At 40.7% G+C, this 20,923-nt stretch overlaps 1 protein-coding gene and 1 long non-coding RNA gene across 6 annotated transcripts in view; one reads left to right on the plus strand and one right to left on the minus strand.

Annotated features, from left to right (window-relative positions):
* The first annotated feature begins 7,716 nt into the window (after positions 1-7,716).
* Positions 7,717-19,149, plus strand: LOC129724038 (uncharacterized). The gene is made up of 2 exons (XR_008727866.1): positions 7,717-17,657; positions 18,038-19,149. It is a non-coding gene; the product is annotated as an uncharacterized LOC129724038 (long non-coding RNA).
* LOC129724017 (tubulin beta chain-like) overlaps positions 18,654-20,923 on the minus strand; it is an 81,062-nt gene continuing 78,792 nt past the window's right edge. For 2 of the 5 annotated variants that reach the window (XR_008727865.1, XR_008727861.1), the window contains exons 5-7: positions 20,582-20,846; positions 18,988-19,696; positions 18,654-18,918 (exon numbers count right to left, since the gene is read on the minus strand). Coding sequence is in view for 2 of the 5 variants with exons in the window: in XM_055678614.1 (XP_055534589.1) it covers positions 19,302-19,696; positions 20,582-20,846 (660 nt within the window). In the remaining 3 variants the exon portion in view is untranslated. Of the gene's footprint in view, positions 18,919-18,939; positions 19,697-20,581; positions 20,847-20,923 lie in introns of those variants that run through there. The other 3 variants (XR_008727864.1, XM_055678614.1, XM_055678603.1) reach the window with 3 other exon arrangements.

Below are 20,923 nucleotides of genomic sequence, written 5' to 3' on the forward strand. Positions count from 1 at the left end.
TTAACCACGGGGAAATTGTATAACATTACGAGTGAATGCGAGAAAAATGCTTCTGTCTTGTTTACACTCTCTCGCGGCTTCGTCCACCGGTTTTGACGTTACTCGACGTACGCGGTGTGTTGCAAAATTTACCAACCATCCGCTTTGAGAAAGTGTTGCCATAGTATTTCTTGCTTACTATTGCTGAATTTGGACCGCAACATATAACGATCAACATAATCAATAATCGCATTAGTGATGGGAAATATCGCCCAAAACAAACATCGATAACAATCGAAAATTTCGGATCTTTTATAGATTTTATCGATAAGTATCGATAATTTGACAGCTAACGTTTGCGGTAGAAAAAATGGACTTTTTTCAGATGGTGATGGTGATGTCTTAGAGATAATTGAGTTGGATAAATTTCCCATGAAAGGTAATCATGTTAGCTTTCTCGCAAAAAAATATGACGTCCTTCCGTGCGGCCTTCCGGCAGTTAACCGGAACATTCGCCATGGCGGACGAAAACATGCGTGTAGTCATGTTTTCAAGCTCTTTCTTCGTTTTTTTATTAACTCCTCCTCCGTTTTCGCGACAAGTTGTTGGAATAGATCTTGCGCTTCAAGTTTGCCCAGAAATTCTCGATGGGAAGCAGCTGGGGGACATTGGGCGAATTCGCCGACTTCGGTACCACATCGATATTCAGCCGCTCCATCTCTTCCAACGATCGCTTCGAGTAGTTGGCCGACGTCAAATCTGGCCAGAACACCGTGTCTTCGCGCTTATGATATCTCTTGATGAACGACGCAACTTCTGTCAGGCACTTCGTACTATAAATTTCCCCGTTTACGGCCAGCTCGGAACGAAAGAAAAGCAACTTTGACATCCCTTTCTCGCTGATTGTCAACCACAGCCGCACCTTCTTGGGGAACTTGGTCTGTGAAATAAACTTTACCTCGGTGCTCAGTTCCTTCGTGGGGGAGGTAAAATACGAAGAGCCCTGCTAGCCGTTGCCATCCAGAGTGAGATAGGTCTAGTCGTCCATCACCACTGCCACGTCGCGTTTCGCCGGGAAAATCGACTTGACTAACTTATTCAACCGCTGTCACTGCGTCATTGCCTGCAGCTCCGAGACCAGTGGACGAGTGGACGAGACTGCCGCTTCCTGACATGTATGTCCATGTTCTCCAGATACTTTTTCACTGTTTCAGCGCATGCACCAACCTCCCGGCCAAGTGCACGTAGCAATTTAGCCACTTTTCCCTCGGTCTTCCTCTTCAGCATCCTTTGAAGCTTCTTGTCGCTCAGGGTCGTTGACCGTCCGGAACCGGGCTTTCTTTCGATGCTCTGATCGTTGTCCAATAGTGTCAAGGTGTTGTAGATGTCAGAATAGCATTCCCGGCGTCCACAAAGTGCCGCACGATGTCCGTTTTTGACGCGGCGGGGTACCGTTCTTTGAACGCGCACACTTCTGAACGAAGTAGCTTCACTTTTTTCACTATCACAGTTAAGTTTGACTGATAAATCTGTCAATTTTTTTTTTAAGTCATGGGTTACTATGATTGATGATGCATGAGTAGTTTCGTCAGTGCGATTAAAGGTAAACCCATGAAAAAGCGGCAATTTTTATCCATTTTTTCATTGCAAACGTTATTTAACAAATGGCATTCTGCTATGTAAATCTGTTAAAAACAGAGACAGTGAGGGCCCAAACAGGATGGATACGTTAACGTTGCATTGACGTTAATTTGACAGTAAATGTATGGGCTAACTGTCAAATTGCCGCAAACGCAGCCGCAACGTATCCGTTGTGTTAAGACCTTGAATGACAAATCTTACGATACTGAGAATGAAAATTCAAACAACCGGACGAGTTAAGCAGTTTGTTTTGGAAAGTCTTCGGGTTTCACGCCGGGAGTGCTTTCTACGGTGTAGTTTCAAGCCGAAGTTCGTTTTGAACGTTGCATAATCAGGGAAATAATTGAAGCAGGCAAAATTCTGTCAATTTTCAAATGGCCAAAACTTTACGAAAAATGAATCAATTTTGACAAAACAGGTTTCATTTTACTGGAAAACTGTCCTAGTTTTCTAGTATTACTTGAGAACTGGACCAAGGGTCACTGGAAATGTTTCAGATTTCCGAAGTGCGTGCCAAAGTGTACATTTTTGCAACGCGTAGAACTTTTTCTGACTTCTTGTTTCACTTAGGTTTATATGTTGTCAATGAATCAGAATTGATTTCGAGTTCATTGGTAGCCAAAGATTTAAAATTCGCCAAGGAATCATCGAGGTATGAATTTATTAAGTATGGGTGTTGATTTTGGCGGTTTTTTCCCTGTTGGGTACTAATTTTCTTTGAGCTTGCAGCACTCTAGCAGAATTCAATCGAACATCGTGGGTGTGTAGGTCTTATTAAACCGAGCAACTTTGCAAACTTGCGTTTGAAAATTTATCTGGATTAACATTTAAAAAGGTCAGATTATTTTCACGCGGATTTTCTCTAAAAGGTTATCTATGCAGATTTTCAAATTAACGTGGTTTTTTACACGAATTTTTGAATTAAAGCGGTTTATCAAGAGGATTTTTGATTTAACATGTGTTTTTCACGAGGCATGTATCCCTCGCGTAAGAAAACCTAACTGTATTTGAACCTTTTTCTTATGAAGGAATTCATCTTAGTAAAAATTATCTGAACTTTCCTTCAAAAATATAAAAAATGATTTTAGGATCCTACTCTGAAAAAAATATAATTTAAAAAACGAAAAATGATTTTAGATAATATCGGTGATCTCAGATTCTTTTAAATGAAGTATTCTAGATAGACAATTTAGTTGCCTAAAATGTTCTATGCGTTGCTAAAATGTACACTTTGACACACACTCTTGAAATACGAAACATTTTCGGTGTAGGTTGGTCACACCAAGTTCCCAAGTAATACTAGGAAACTAGGATAGTTTTCCAGTGAAATGAAACCGGTCATCAAAATTGATTCATTTTTCGCAAAGTTCTGGCAATTTAAAATTTGAGAGAGTTTTATTTATCTCAATTATTTTGTCTACCCGCTGTAAAAATCAGCACACTTTTATTGGCGCAACAATTTTGTTGATTTGGATTTTTAGTGGAACTAAAAATTGTTTGTTGGCTTACAGATACTTTAAACTTAAACAGTTCCCAGTTAAACTAAACAATTACCAGAGAGTTACCAATAGACTACCGCTATTAGCGAACCTATACATTAGAGAAATGACAAGACACTCACCGTTAAGGCAACTGTCAACATCAAAACGGGCGAGTTGTATCATTTTGCATTGCCGTTATCCGTTTTGATGTTGACAGTTGCCTTAACGGTGAGTGTCTTGTCATTTCTCTAATGTATAGGTTCGCTAACCGCTATGCATGTCCATCATATTATAAGAGTTGGCAAGCCAAAGAAAATGCATTTTATTACAATTTCGTATCATTGCTTTTTATGAGATGGTGCAAAAAGTTTAGATATTTTTTTAAAGTTCTCCAGCACTATGTTGTCGAGTTCATTTGTTTTTAGGAAACTAAAAACTATAAATACCTTTTTAGTTACCATTTTTTCTCAGAAACTCAGCACCCAACGCACCCAACAAATACCTAGCGGCAAAAGCAACTCCTGGGGTAGGGTAGGTGAGGTCTCCTTCTTTTGGGTCTCCTCCAGTAACCAGCCGCACTGACTTGTGCTCACCCTTATAATATCGATAATTATCGTTAACGTCAAATAAATAACGATAATATCGATGTCCCGCATTTATCGATATTATCGATAAGTTTCCCATCACTAAATCGCATAAAACGTGCCTAATAACTAGTGCCAGTGAACGGTTATTGCATAGAAGTTGAATAAAATAAATATGCTAAAAGCTTACTAATGGGTTATATTTTATTTAGCGTTGGGCGATACGACGGAGAGTATCGATACTTCAGTATCGATACCCGAAGAACCAAAAGTATCGAGATACTCAAAATATCGGTCAAAAAGTATCGATACCACAAGTATCGATACTATAGCTGAGATCAATTTTTGAATTTTTGATAAATACATTTACTCAGGGTGGCCACTTTACCGGAAAAACGGGAAAAGCGGGAAAAAGCCGGGAATTTTAAATCACCGGGAAAAAAATACGGGAAAACCGGGAAATTAGGCTTCACGCCGGGAAAATCATCCTCCTTCATGTCTGCCGCTTTATTTGTTCAACAGTTTCTGAGGAAATGTCAACATGAGACCCTGTTTTTTTTATGTTTACCTAACTGGCATGATTCTGCCGGATAGGGGAAAGCTGGTTGTTGGTTTCAGTTAAAGTCGACAGCGGCTTCGCAGCAAGATCTGCGTCAAATAAAATCAGGCTTGATCAGGTGGATGAATTTACTGTTCCGTAACATATATTGTCAGATTTTAAAGAAGTCAAAAAGTTATCAGCGTCGCGGGAGGCGTATTGAAACTTTTTGTGAATAGTGTTCGACATCGCATCGGGGAGAATCCGGTCAAAAGTCAAATAGGACCGGAAACTTCGAGTCTCGATTTTATTTCGAACCGGACCGGAACGGAGCTACCCGGTTTGTACTTCCCGATTTTTGGTATGATTTTAACCACAAGCAGCAAAAAAATTTTTTTCATTCTGTGTTGGACCTTTTGACTACTTGATTTTGTTGGGGAAAGACGCCACCTTGAAGAGCTATTTGTTAAAGATTTCTCAGAATTTTTCTATACCAAAAACAAACAGTAGCTAAATTATTATTTTTTTTCAAATTGTTTATTCAGAGTGTCAGTTGAATTTATTTTACGGACCACGAGAAAATTTCTTATACATTACATTGACCCCAGCTCGAAAATTTCAAAGTCCCAGGATCGAAGTTTTTCGAAAAAAAAATTGTTTTGAAATAACAGATCTCAACGTTTCATGCATTTTGCATAATGCATCTAGTGCATCATGTGCATTTTTTTCATTGGTCACTCGAGGCTCTTCTTCCCAAAGTCCGCTTGAAGTTTTGCCTAAGGACATTTTTCTAGAAGACAAAAACTCTATGCCCCAACTCTTGAATTTATCCCACGCATTTCATTGGCATCCTGATACAGAAGCACTGCAAGCTCGAGAGAAGGTTGACAGAGAAAGATGCAGAAGGAAGCAAAAAAGCGCGAGAAGGCAAAGATTGTCAACGATTTGGAGATAAAGAGGGCGATTGTGCAGCAGATCACCATGAAGGTACTTGCTAAAGTCGACAAACAGCTAAACACGATGAAGGAGGAATGTTTTTCATAGTTTTGTAACACTATTTTTGCAAGGCACAAATAAGCATGTGAAAATTGATTTTTTTTCTCATATGTTTTAAAAATAAAACACCGGGAAATTTCACTAAATATCATCGGGAAAACCGGGAAAAAACCGGGAAATTGAAAATTGATATTGAGTGGCCACCCTGAATTTACTGAAAACCAGTATTCGATTCAGTGATTCGCGAAAATACAGCAAAACTATTTGCTGAACAGAAAACAGTAAATGAATGGTTGCTGGAATCCAGCAAAAGAATTGATATGTCAAAAAATTTACGTCAAGCTGTCATTAGTAAAACGCGCCAAATCGCTGTGCAGCTGGAACGGGATCATCGCTAAGCTCCTGATAGCGAATATGGGACCATAGCTAAGTCCTTGTTGGGCTAGATGAACTTAAAAGTTGAAATGATAATCATACATCTCTAGTTCAACAGCAATTTGCCTATGATCCGATGGGCGGATGGAATCTGGTGCCTGACGGAAACATGGTTCCCTTGAATTAACTGGTTAACCAGCGAATTGATTTATGCTTTGCTGAATGAACAGCAAATTGTCATAGCTGACAACCAGCAAGTTGTATTTTGTTTTACCGAACATGCAGCAAACGACCTGTCACTTCTATGCAATTGAGCATTACTGAATAATTAGCAAATTTCATTTTGCTGAACAGATTGCTGGAAGCACAGCACACCAAAAATCAGCAAAATTTTGGTGGTTTCCAGCAATGAAAATTTGATGTGCCGACTTTTTGTTGTTTTTCTGGTATCTATCCGCATTCTCTAGAGCAGCATGAATCAAATGACTTCACAACACAATGGGCTGTGAAGCTCCCGTCTTATTTGTATAAATTATTGACACACTTCCATATTAATTGATGAGGAAGTTGATGACATAAAAAAGATAGATATGTCAGCGAAAATAAGATAGTGAAGTCTACCGCTGAATTTTTCTAACTAATAAATATTGTAATTTTTTTTTTCACTTGTACTCTAACTTGCAGCCTTGCCAGGTATCCAGATTTAGCTGGATTATCAAGATTTTTGAACATGTATCCAGGTAGACAGCTTTGATGTCCAATTATCCAGATTTTCCATGGATGATCCAGATTTTATCCAGATTTTATTTTCTCTGTTCCGCAAAAAGGTCATCACTTCAATTTTGGCGCGAAATTTTGCAATTTTGTCACCTCAAATTTTGCGTACCCCAAAACTTTTACTCGAAAAATTAACCTTTCACCCCACGAAATGACTGCCAGATTTTTTCCAGATTTGCCTTTTCCAGATTTTTGAAAAAATGACCTGGCAACGCTGCTAACTTGTGTCGACGAAAAGCATGAGTTAGTTTCCGCTTGCAAATATTCGATCTGAACAGTGTAACCAGAAAACTTATATTTGTTTTTAAAATGCAGTCAAATTTCGCTCGTTGGGCTATGTTTAGTTGGGCTACGTTTTAGTTGGGCTCCCGCTCGAAGCCAAACATCATTTCTGATAACGTTGAATTTCGTTTGAGGGGTTTGTGGATGCATTTTAACGCAGAAAGTAGAATTAATTGAAATAAAAACAAATGAAGCTGAGTATAAATGTAAACAAACAATATTTTAATCAATTGTCAGCGAAACAATATAAGTTTTGTGCCTTAATAATGCAATGTAGAGCTATGCCTATTTTTGAAAGTATTTGAGAACACGTTATTATTGAGCACTCCTTTTTGGCTTTAAATGTGTGGCTTAAGTAAAACAAATTTCGAATTTGGCCCTATGCTGCGTTTGGCTCAGATTTCGACAGTTCGTTTGGCTCACAACATTCTCTCTATCTATTTCTCCATCTAAAGCCTGTAGTACACTCTTTGTCTAATGGTCAAATTTTTGACCTTCTGACATAATGGTCAAATTTATTTGACATCATGGTTGTTGTTTGCCCGTGTTTGCCTCATGTTAAAATTGGAGAGTGACAAATAATTATCTTCGACCAAATTTTTATCTGTCAAAAAGTGCCAAATATTTGACGCTTGGTCAAAGAGTGTAATACAGGCTTAAGTTTTTTAGACTTGTGCGATACTTATACTGACAGTGGCAGCTTTTCAGTGGTTCCAGCTCGTATCAACTAGCTGGCATCTCCATCCGATTTGCTTTGCTTTATCGCAGCCAACATCGCAGCGGTTCTACGATGTGTGGGCTCCACTGACGCTGACAGACAGCATAACATAGCGTATCAAAAGTGGCAGTGATCTCGTGTACACATTGAGATGTTAGCCCTTGTAACATGTCAGCTAGCTGGTCCGTATGCATAAAAGAATATCGATACAAATATCGCGGTTTTCAGTATCGATACGGTAGAGTATCGGACGCTTGTGTATCGATCCAAAAAATCGAAATATCGTCTCAAAAGTATCGATATTTCCGATATCGATACAATATCGCCCATTGCTAATTTTATTGTCTGAAAGTTCGTAACGGATCGGTCAACTAGGTAATTTTCAACCGTAATGCAGTTTATTGTGGGATACCCTTCATCACAGTGAAAATTAAACAAAGATGAGGAATTCATAGAGCATACAGATAAGAAAGAAATCTTCAATTGTTCTCGGTGTGACAAAGAAAATTTACTTTGGCTTGATTTTCAGAAATAAGGAATTGTATCAATTTTTAGAAATGATGAAAACTAATAAAATCTTTACAACAAACAATTAGACAGGTAGCGACTGCATATAAGCGAATTAGGCTTAAAACGGTGGTGCGATATTAAACAGCAGCAGTGGATGAAGGAAACTCGCTACCCTCAGCGGATCTAGCATCTAAAACAGCAGTGCTAGGCTGAACGATCGAGGCGAGATGAACACAAACAGAAGTTCCTACTGCAGGAGCAGAATCTTCTCGAGAAAGTGCTATGGCTACGCATGACGTGCGAGCAACAATTGGCAGTTGCACAGCACATAGCAAAACTACATGCAGAGGAGGAGCATCCGCGTGACGTACCCGCGATGGTGTTCATTTTTAAAATAGTTAACGGATTGCTGCCTCGATATTTGTGTGATCGAATTGTGAGAGGAAGTGATATTCATAGATACAATACTAGAAACGCGACAGAAATTCGAACACCAAAGTTTATTTTTGGAGCTTCGCAGAATTAATTATTTTTTAAAGGAATTAAAGTGTTCAATTCGATGCCTACACAGGTCAAACGTGCAGCAACGCTACTTGAGTTCAAGAGACAATGTATTCCACACGTCAAAGCTGTTTTTTAGGCAGCTAAACAGAAATGTTTTACAATTCACGCACTAAATTGACGAAGTTTTCATAACGGATGATTTTATGTGGACTTTTGCTGTAACAGCTTTTTAGTATTTATTTAAGCATTGTAAAAACTATTATGTTCGTCCCGATGATAATGATGGATTTTGTATTTAATGTAGTAGTAAAAAAAAAATGAGAAGTCTACAAAGGTTTGAGAATCGCGCGCGTTACACAGATATAATTGACTACCTTTCTTAAATTAATATATGACATGAAAAATGAAGGTTTTTTTTTTTATTTACATACATACAGATGCATTATGCTGATGTATGTTATGAAAATTGAGTTTTTGTGACACAATAAACTTTTGAGTAGTTCTGGACATACGTCGGATTACTCGGGAAAATTATGACACTTTTGATTGTCTTTGGACGTTGAAATTCCTAGCTGTTCTAGGACTTTTTCGGGTTGGAAATTTTCTAGACTTCCCTAGGTGAGGACATCCTCATGAGTCTCATGTTGAGTTCACGGTTTACCTGTGCTTTGCTTGCTGAGTTCGGCGGGAATGGCCTTGTTGGGACTGTAGCAATTTAGCTGTGGGCTAGATTGGGTGTTGGCCTAATTCAGATGTGAATAATGTTCAATTGATTGAAAGAAGTAAAATAATTAGAACTTGGTAATCTTGGTCGTAGAACGGCTTAGAAATTTGTGTTTAAATTTTTTTTTATTCAGTAATACTGCCGTTTAAGCATTGGAATATTATGGAGGATTTTATATCTGTATTGACAGAACCAGTCCGTTTTTTTTTGCTTTCTGGTTTAATTGAAGTAATAACGAATTATCTAATAGATAAATCGTCTACCTCAAATCTTTGTAGGGGTAAGAGGCGGGACCATCATCATCATCATCATCATCAATGAGAAAGCGGACTCTTTGGCTAAGGTGGGCGCAACAAACGGTGGAATTTATGAAAGACCAATTGCCTTTAATGAATTTTTCTCATTTGTACGTCAGAATACGATCATCAGTTGGCAAAATGCTTGGACCAGAGGGGAACTGGGAAGGTGGTTACATCCATAATCCCCAAGGTGTCGACGAACCTGTGGTTCAAGGGGTTGGAAGTAGGTCGGAATTTCATTTGCGTGATGTCCCGGCTTATGTCCAATCACTATAGATTTGACGCGCATCTCCGTCGTGTTGGGCTCGGGGAAAGTGGTATCTGTGCCTGTGGTGAAGGTTATCACGACATAGAGCACGTTGTTTGGTCATGCCCTGTACACCGTGACGCCAGGTCTAAATTAATAGCTTCCCTGCAGGCCGAAGGTAGGCAGTCGGCTGTTCCTGTTCGTGATGCCTTGGCGAGCCGTGACCTATCCTACATGTCCCTTATATACGTTTTCCTGAAATCCATCCACGCCCCAGTTTAGTCCTACCCCCTTCCACCTGCATCCAGCCTAACGACAAGAACACGTTAATGTTGACTACGATAACGAAATGAAACACGGAATATAATGGTCGTCAGACAAACTTTAATATAACCTCGTTGTGTAGATGCTCATACAAGAATGAAAAAGGGAAATGAGAAAAACGGCAACGTGATGCAGCGCTGCCAAGTACCGTGAGAGGTGAGCCGATGTAAGTTGTATACTAAAACACTCCTCCTCTACTTCGTGCGGCTGCTCCATATTATATGATAGACCCGACGATAGACCCAAAGCTTCGCTGTGTTGCATTACCTTTAAAATACCAAGTGGCTTTGTGAATAAATCAGCTGTGTTTTGCTCTGACGGCCAATACTGTAATTTAACCTCTCCACGTTCACAAATGTCCTTCACGAAGAATTGGCGTGTTTTGATTTTTTCGATGTGCGACCGGCATTCACAAATGAAATACATCCCTGATTATCTTCATTGATAATTGTTGCGTCCTCTTGTCGCTCGCCGAAATCCAGTAGAAGCTGCCTAAGCCATACAGCTTCCTGACACGCTTCACTAAGTGCAATATATTCCGCTTCCATGGAAGATAATGAAACGCATGTTTGCTAGCGGCTACACCAAGAAACTGCTGTATCACCATACAAAAAAAACATATCCACTTGTAGACTTTCGCGTTGCTACATAACCCGACCAGTCAGAATCTGCAAAACCCAGCAACGTTTATCAGTTTTATTTTTGAACGTCTACTTCAAATCACTAGTTGTGTGGAGAAACTTGAGAACTCTTTTGGCTGCTGACCAGTCCGCTTCTGTCGGTGAGCTCACCTTCTGCCCAAGTATCGACATACTCGCAGCTATATCTGGGCGAGGAGTTTACTGTTTCCTGCATCCCTTGCGTAACCTGGATCAATTGGAATTTTGACAGGTTTTGCGTTTGTAAGATTGTATTTTTCTGTGAGACATTCAGTATAACCCTTTAGACTGATTGAATATTTACCATTTTTAGATTCAATGTCCATTCCTAGAAAACTGCGTAAATCACCAAGCTCTGTTATTTCGAAATGTTTCTTCAGCTCATCCTGAACTTCCGAAAGATGCTTCTCATCCTCGCAAGCGACAAGAATGTCATCGACATATATCAAAATGTAAATCTGTCTTCCATCAACCATTTTACTGTACAGGCACGGATCTGCAACACCTCGTCGAAACCCAGCTTTCACCAAAACATCGTCGATACACTTGTTCCAACAGCGTGCCGACTGTTTCAAGCCGTACACGCTCTTCCGTAGCCGACAAACTAACTTTTCCTTTCCTGCTGGTATGAAACCAGGGGGCTGACGCATATGAATCTCCTCTTCTAAGTTTCCATAAAGATACGCTGTTCTTATATCCAAGTGCTTGAGTGACATTCCACGATCACTGGCTATAGCAAGAAGCATACGAAGCGTAGACTGCTTTGCAACCGGTGCAAATACCTCATCATAATCTAGCCCATAGCGTTGGCCGAAACCTTGCGCCACTAGTCTTGCTTTATATTTAACGACTTCACCTGATGCGTTCCGTTTGAGTTTAAAAACCCATCTGTAACCAATCACCTTTTTGTTCGCTGGTGGCTCGACTAATTCCCAAGTTTCGTTCAGATGATGCGATGTGATTTCACTTTCCATGGCTTCTATCCAAGATTTGTGGTCGGATCTCGACACAGCATCTTCGAAATTTTTTGGTTCTACTCCATTTGTTTTCGCGCTTTTCAATTCGTGCCTGAATCTCTTCGGTAATACTCCTTTGTTATTCCGGGATGATCGCCGTGGAAATCCAGTGAAAGGCTCCTCCTCGCTAGATGTACCATCGTATGTAGATTCTTCATCCTCTACAGAATCACCGTTTATACTATCCGCTATGAATGGTTTTTGCATAGGGTCACCCAGTCCCTGGCTTGTGTTCACGTCCTTCAAATCAACTTCCATCTCCAAATTTTTTGGCGCTGTAGTAAGAAGTGGTTCATTAGTAAACTCGCTATCGCAAAACTTAGCATCTCGGCTGAAAAGTATTGTATCTTTATTTTTATCCAAAAACCGGAATCCTTTACGATTCTCATCATATCCGACGAACGTCATTCTCACAGCCTTGACGTCACACTTCTGTCGTTTTTCTTTGGGTACATATACAAGTGCTTCGCAACCGAATACATGAAAATGTTTAAAATGGGGCAACCTACCTTTCCATAGTTCATACGGTGTTCTGGACACCGGGGCAGTTGGAAGACGGTTCTGTAAAAAGTTAGCTGTAACCACGGCCTCGCCCCAATATTTTTTACTCATTTTAGCTTCTGCGAGAAGACACCGCATCATTTCAGTCAAACTACGGTTCTTCCTCTCAGCGATACCGTTTTGCTGAGGACTGTAAGTTATTGTTTGTTGGAGAATAATTCCATTCTGCTTCAGGAAACGTTCTAGAGATAAGCCCGAGTATTCGCCACCATTGTCCGCTCTTATAACCTTTGGATTCTTCCCAAACTGGTTGTGGACCAAACTCACGTATTCTTCAATTTTATCTTCCGCTTCACTTTTATGTTTTAACAAATACACTATTATACCGAGAAAAATCATCTATCATCGTCATAATAAATCGATTGCCTCGAGGTGTAGGTACTTCTAGTGGGCCACAAAGATCTGTGTGCACCATATCTAAAATAGCTTTTGTTTTTGACGTAGGACTACGTCTAACCGCACTATATCGAGATACATTCTGCGGAAACTAAAACCAAGGTGTAACGTTGGAATGAAAGATTTCAAACGGTAATACTGATGTAACCACATGATTGATTACAATAATCAATATGTTGTTGGATTGATAAAATGATGGACAATTTTGTGATTCCTCAGTTATCATTATCATTTCATTGTTAAACAGTGAAAATTTCATAAAAATTTCAAGGTCGAATTTTCACGAACAATGTACCAATCACATGCGAGTACGCCTGGCACAGACTTCATGAGTAGACACCAACTGCCTGCTGTGATATCCTGTATAGCAGTGGCAAAAAAAAAATTGACAGAATCTCCCCGTCCCAATAGGTCAACTAATGTTAGCTTCCATGAGCCTAGACTATTTTGATGTCTTGAAAGTGAAGCTTTTTCGGAAAGTTCGTAACCACCTCCACTATCAGACAGTTTTACGTTCTGCTGTTAGAATGTTACTGATGTCTTGAAGGAGAACATGCTAGCACAGGCAACAGTACTGCACCGAGCAATGTATCAATAGAGCGCTGGTCACTCATCGTCTATCAGTGCAGTATAACTCGATATTTATTTGTATGCAGCCAAGCCAAGTGAAGACTACATTGCCGCTGTCGGCGTACAGTGGGGCGTGTTGGGTTAACGCGCAGGTATCGTTTTGCGATCTGGAACACAATCGAATTGCCGTTTGAATTGTCTTTTTCTTCTTCTTCTTCTTGTTTCGTATAGTAGCAAATATCAGAATTCAATATGATTATTCGGGTGCCGCAAAATACGCTGCGCCACCAGGGACAACAAAACTCTGTACGTGTCGGTGGAAGTAGATAGCAGGGTATATAAATTAGGTTCGTTGTACAGATAAAATGCGTTGTTTATTGAAGTAGAATACTTCTCTCAGGAAGTTCGGCTACATAGGGATGTGAAATGAAAATCTAAAACCGAAAAAAGTGAAAAATATGTCCAATTTCAAATGCTAATAAATCGGTTAGTATTCGATGGATTTCCTTCGTTCTTGCAGCAATAGATTGGAAAATCTTCTAAGATTCTTCCCAAAATAAGATAATTGTAATTTTATTATTCACACTATTGTACTATTGAAAACAGTCAAGCCTTGTCAAAACGAAAATTTCGACCCCTGATTGATCGTTATATGCTTGCTTCCCAAGCACGGTCGACAGAATCATATACCTTGAAATTGAAAACATGCTATTTGGCCTATATAAGAGCCTGTTTCAGCCGGAGCCGCTCATAACAGTTCTGAACAGCGACGACAGCAGTCCTCCCTTAGCAGCAGCGGGAGCGAGCAGTGGGTACCATCGATAGCGGAAAGCGGCCACAACTGTGGCATGGCTGTGGATAGGCGTAGCAGTTCCAGCGGATCTCACCATCGATAGCAGCAGGGCCAGCAGATGCAGTTACAGTGGATACCAATGGCGGCCACAACTGTGGCATGGCTACGGATAGTGTTGCGATTGCTCAGCAGTTAGGCCAGCGTATAGCGGCCACAACTGTGGCATGGCTATGCATAGCATAGCATCAGACAGCGACAACGGCAGTCGTCCTTCCTCAGCAGCAGCACTAGCCCTGTGGTTGGTCACCACGTCTCAGGAGCAGCGCGGTTTTTCTCAGCGTGTGTCGCCAGACAGCCATTATTCCCCCCGTGTTGGGGCAGCATGAAGATTGCCATCAGGAAATCCAATTTTTGGAATCAAAATGCCTTTTTGAAGGCAAATAAACAAGTCATTGAAAGTTAATAATTTTTATCAACGCAAGCAAGCATTCTGTGTTGCATCCTAGCAATTTAAATTTGTCGCACCCGTCTAATTTACTGAATGTGAAATAGCCTCCACAGTGCATGTTGTCCGTGTATCTTAATTCCCCCAATGTTAGGGCAGCTCAAAGGTTGTAATTAGCAACCGATTTTGAACAGCACAATGCTTTTTTGAAGGCAAATAAAAAAATAATTGAAGGTTAAAAATTTTCTGGCATCAACACAAGCAGACATTCTGTACGGGATGCAATCAAATTCTGTTGTAGTTGTCCAATTTTCACTTTATTTAGTAATCCCCCCACTGTAGGGGCAGCGTTAAGGCTGCGATCAGCATGACCAACTTTGAATAACAAACGGTTAACGTTTATTCACTAAAAATTCATCCAATTCAAAACAGGTTTTTGTCTGAGTACAATAATTTGCACAAAAAGACATTAAAAATTTTACCGCATTATTAGACGCGTTTCTCCAGTCATGCCTCGTGAACGTGAAGGTTCCCTATCACAGACATAGATTTCGTGCTCCAGCACATTACAACACGTGGAAATTGTCTTTTTACTAGTGCAACATTTCTTGGAAGTGTTTTATTATTCTCGGGTAAGAGACTACGAGTGCATTTTGAAGTAGAATACTTCTCTCAGGAAGTTCGGCTACATAGGGATGTGAAATGAAAATCTAAAACCGAAAAAAGTGAAAAATATGTCCAATTTCAAATGCTAATAAATGGGTTAGTATTCGAAACATTTTCTTCGTTCTTGCAGCAATAGATTGTAAAATCTTCTAAGATTCTTCCCAAATGAAGATAATTGTAATTTTATTATTCAAACTATTGTACTATTGAAAATAGTCAAGCCTTGTCAAAACGAAAAATTCGACCTCTGATTGGTCGTTATATGATTGCTTCCCAAGCACGGTCGACAGAATCATATACCTAGCAATTGAAAATATTCTCTTATTAGAGCCTGTTTCAGCCGAAGACGCTCATAATAGTTCTAGCACAGACTAACAGACGTAACACTGAAACCTAGCTCCATCGCCACAAATAACGTTCATTTCAAAGTTTCAATCGAATAGCAATCATCGCGCGAAAACGTCGCCTGGAGCGCTGTCATGCAATCTCATACTTATTTTGTAGTTCCCCATTTGACACATGCAGTAACGCTGGCGCTGATGTCGAAATACATGACGCAGCGCGAACACGACAGCAGATGGTGCTAGTGTTACTAACGTAAAGTACTGGAATCATCCAAACGATGATTTTATTGGAAATTTGTTCGACGTGTTATGTCTGTTAGTCTGTGGTTCTAGACAGCGACAACAGCAGTCATCCCTTAGCAGCAGCAGTAGCAGTGCAGTGGATACCAGCGATTGCGGATAGCGGTCACAGCTGTGGGGTAGCAATGGATAGCGTACTAGTTGCAGCGGATCTCAGCATCGATAGCAGCTGGGCCAGCTGATGCAGGGACAGCGGATACCAATGGCAGCGTATAGCGGCCACAAGTTGTGGCCCACAACTGTGACATGGCTACGAATAGCGAAGCAGTTGCCGCGGGTATATCTGACCATGAAGCATTTATGCAATAATTGAATGAAAATTGACATTGCAGCAATCGGCCTTTTTCAAGGCTACTAAATGTTTTTGGAGAGCATAATGAATGGTTATTAATAAACTGCAACTGAGGTTTGATGCTGCTGCAAATGCACAGCAGTATGATGTTTATTACGATTTGTTGATACTGTGCTTAACAATCGGTATATACGAAACAAATCCGATATCCAAATGACTGACACGCAAGCAGCCGGGTTATCTTTCTTGTAAAAGTATTCTACTTCAACCTTGCGGTCGTGGCTTTGCACACAACCCTCCTGTGATTTTTTTGAACTCTACACTTTGATTTTCTCATGTCCATTTTAAATTTTCTGTGAATATACATTTTTGTTTATAAACTGTAATTCTTTCTCGTTATTTTTTCCACGAACTCTCTTTGCCGCTTGGTGATCGGAGAGTGAGCCATCTTTCACAAGACAAATAAATATTGTTTAATTTCTACTAAATCGTACTCAATTTAGGTCTGTATAGAAGCTTGCATTTTTGCGTATTGAAGAAAATTGACTGTATCAGAACGAATGGTATTCATCAATATCGAAGATAATATAAAACAAATAATCAAAATACAGACCCTATTCGATTTTGCCAAACACGACACGGCAGAATTTTTCTGTTGTCAAGATTGAACCATGCCAAAAATGAACGGTTCTCTTTTCATGACTTTTTTCATAGATATTTCTACCAATAAACTAGTTTTAGTTCCAAGTCGTTTGAGGTGTCGCTTTATGAATTAAGGCTGACGACCTAGATACTTGATATTACTACCCGAGTAATTAGAGGCTTAGTACTGCTTAGATCATGATCATTATATTACCGGCACATGTTGCGGTCATATTCCAGGAACCGTTTTACCGATTCCGGCCATCCGCTTCGGCAACATAAAGAGCCAAAATACCCTTCTTTTGGAGGATGTTGAGCTTGAATTGGTTAAAATAATCAAGAAAACTAAGAAATGTGATTTGACATAATCGCTCGTTTTTGGCACATGTGTGCCAAAACCGAACCGTGCCAAAATTTAAACGAGCTCAAATCAAACAGAGCCTCAAAGGGAAGTATAAAACTATCATAGTCCTACGTCAACTATGCGGTCGTGTCTTGGATACCACCCTCCTACTGTTTTTGTTTCTGATGCAGGAAACGGTGCTCTGTTAATTTTTCCTTCGCAGCAGACTTTGCAAACTGATCGGATTCCGCAATCAATCAGTTTCAAATTCAATCCCAACTCGTTTCGTACAATTTGTTTGATAGCTCCAGGTTCGCGATGGCCCAATTTACGATGCCACATATGTTGACAGTTGTCTTGATGTTGAGTCATAGTTAACAACGCTTTTCTGTATTCTTTGAGCTGGTTTAAACTAGCATTTCGTTCACCAACTGCGATAACGACACCATTCTTAACCACCTTGCAGCCGAAACTTTCAAAAATTACCGTATATCCTCCATCAGTCATTTTGCTAATCGAAAATTTCCTTTCAACGATGGTACGCGCAGAACTTCCTTGATCAATATCTTTCTAGGTTTCCCTTCTCCATCAACGGTAATTAAACTGGCATCACCAGATCCATTCGATGAAACTTTGCTGCCATCAGCTAAGGTGATCGACACGCCTGCAGTTGCTTTAAAATTCGAAACGTCACTCGCCATATGTGATGTAGCACCTGAATCCATAAACCATGCCACACCACCACTCATGCTTCCACTGCCACTAGCAAAACAAAATTCTTCCTCTTGCTCTTGTCACTTTTGCATTTTGTTCTTTTTCCTGTCGTTCAGTTTTCTTTCGATCCTCTACCAGCTTACGGCAATCCTTACGAAAATGCCCTTCCATTTTACTCGCCAACCAAACATTTTACCTTCATCAGTTTTCAAAGCTTTGTTTTGATGAATCGAATTTTCATTTCTTCGTCTCCATTCGTCCAAAAGCTTTCCTTTAACATACTCTAAATCTAGTTCATCGTCTTTTCTGCTTTCTAGAGCGACGATCAACCCGTCGTAAGATTGTGGCAAACTAGAGAGCAATATAGCTACCATCCAGAATCCATTCAACGTATCACCCATCGCCTCCAAACGCTGGGACAATTCCAAAATGCTCGCGATATGGTTCGCCATATTGCCACCTTCCTCAAGTTGTAACCGAAGTAGCTGCCGTAACACATGGATCCTATTCACTAATGAGGACCGGTGATGGAAGCTCTGAAGCGCTTCCCACATCCCTTTAGCTTCATGACATGCGTTAGCTGATTATTCTCCAAAGAAAGTCCAATAATTGCACGTGCTTTTCCGTCTTTCGTCAACCAGACGGCATCCGGCCTCTGAAAAGACACCATCTCATACAGCTCCTCCTTAATTAGAAGCAGTTCCATGCGGAAACGCCACGTAGTACAGTTTGTATCACCTAACTTTTCCACTACGAATTATGCGTCCGCCATGTTGACTGTCTTTCAAATGCACTTTTACAAGTTTAACCGGTTATTAAACAAATTAATATTATTCAGTACTGCATTGGAATAAAAAACTGTTTTCTCGCGCCGCGGATTTAATTCTGAGCTCATAACCTGTTGACTACGATAACGAAATGAAACACGGAATATAATGGTCGTCAGACAAACTTTATTATAACCTCGTTGTGTAGATGCTCATACAAGAATGAAAAAGGGAATTGAGAAAAACGGCAACGTAATGCAGCGCTGCCAAGTACCGTGAGGGGTGAGCCGATGTAAGTTGTATACTACAACAGTTAAGACCCCGGATCCGGAAACAGCAATCAGACCCGCACGATACTCTCAGGGCCCGAGGGAGACAACCCAATATGTCAGTCCGTAATATCTTGGCCCAGCAGCGGAACATGTGCTTACCTATGGCAATGAAAACCATCATACAGTAAACCAGTGCTTTTAATGCAAAATATTATAGCTTTAAGTTACATTTAGTTTCAGCTCGTAGTCGGCAGCGAGGATAAAAAATTTGCTTTTAGTTATTAAGATACTTTAGAAAGTAAGCTACCAGATATAATTGGCGCCGTTAAACATTAAATTGTATTTGTGCCGTGTCAAATAAATTATAGATGAACAAAAAAAAAAAAAAAACAAGTTTAAATATATTTTCGTCTTCTATGTTAAAGGGACTGTTAACCTCTGTCATTAATAATAAAACAAAGGAAAAAGAAAATATGGAACACATTCTTCTTACGTTTGGCTGTAAGGCAACGCGCTGTCTGACAGAAACACTGTAGCTTCTACTATTCCACCTGGTGGGGCTCCTCCTCGTCGGGCACATCCTCACCGTCCTCGTAATCATCCACGGAAGCCTCCTGATACTGCAGGTACTCCGAAATCAAATCATTCAGGTTCGATTCGGCTTCGGTGAATTCCATCTCGTCCATGCCCTCGCCCGTGTACCAGTGCAGGAAGGCCTTCCGTCTGAACATCGCCGTGAACTGTTCGGAGATGCGCCTGAAGATCTCCTGGATGGCGGTAGTGTTTCCGATGAACGTCGCCGACATCTTGAGACCACGGGGAGCGATATCGCACACGGCCACCTTAACGTTGTTCGGAATCCATTCCACGAAGTAGCTGCTGTTCTTGCTCTGCACGTTGTACATCTGCTGGTCGACTTCTTTCATCGACATGTGGCCTGCAAAAAAAAGGGGAAAAGATCAAGATTGGTCTCACGACAAAAACTAACCAATTAATAATCAATTTCTTCTGTGACAACGAAAAACCAGCAACCAAATGAGGTGGAAAGAATTGCGATAAAATAATTTATTTCCTTCTTCGCTCGCGCTGCTGCGCTTTAATCTGTTAATTAGATTCGAATAACAAGAACCATTATCGCACCATTTCCATAGTTTTATCCTCCGCGTTTTTGGCAGCTTCCGGTAAAGATGCGACAATGCAAACGGTCTTCCGGGTGTATGTGTGTGTGGGGGGGGGGGGGGGGGAAAGTTGATAGCTTTGTGTTCTGAACTGAAACGCGCATAGTTGGCTCTGTGTATAATTACATGCTGAAAACAAACGCTTGCGTCATGACATTCTACACCAAACCAGTGCCGAGGCGAGGCCACCTGCGATCTACTGACTCAGAGTCAAATGCCAGATTTTTCCTTCTCTACGCCAACCCATCCATGGCGGGGTGTCGATGGCACTAAATTTTACACCATCATAGAGTGGAGGGTCGAAAGAATGTGCACCGCTTTCGGGGCGGCTCTTCAGCCCAACCCACAGATAAGCGATGCTGCTCTGCTGCTGCTATTCATGCACAGAGCGAAAGTAAGAAATATTTTTCTTCATTAGGCGTCATTAAGTATTTTTACACCTGAAGTGAGATAATTTAAATTCCACTGACGGGCGAGGGCGAATCGTACCGGCTGTACAATTAGCCGTGTTATCTGTGTCGAAGTTTTGTAAAATCCAGCGGGGGCTTAAGTGGTGGAAATTTGATACCGCCTTCGTTTCGAGGGTGGGATTTTTTTCGGTGAAGACGGCAAAGTTTGGAGGTTATTTTTGGTAGGGTTCTTACCTCTGAAAATGGCAGCACAGGTTAGGTAGCGTCCATGCCGGGGATCGCATGCTGTCATCATGTTCTTCGAATCGAACATCTGGGCAGTCAGTTCGGAGACGGTCACCGCGCGGTACTGCTGCGAACCCTTGGCAGTGAGCGGCGCGAAACCGGGCATGAAGAAGTGCAACCGCGGGAATGGTACCATGTTGACGGCTAGCTTTCGCAGATCCGCGTTCAGCTGGCCGGGGAAGCGGAGGCACGTGGTAACGCCGGACATTGTGAGCTAAAAAAATAGTAGAATCTCATTATGGGGTATATTTATTTATTAGGTTTTGGATGATAGTCAGCGAAATTTTCTCC

Source organism: Wyeomyia smithii, chromosome 1 (assembly GCF_029784165.1).
Source record: "Wyeomyia smithii strain HCP4-BCI-WySm-NY-G18 chromosome 1, ASM2978416v1, whole genome shotgun sequence".
Lineage (NCBI taxonomy): Eukaryota > Metazoa > Arthropoda > Insecta > Diptera > Culicidae > Wyeomyia > Wyeomyia smithii.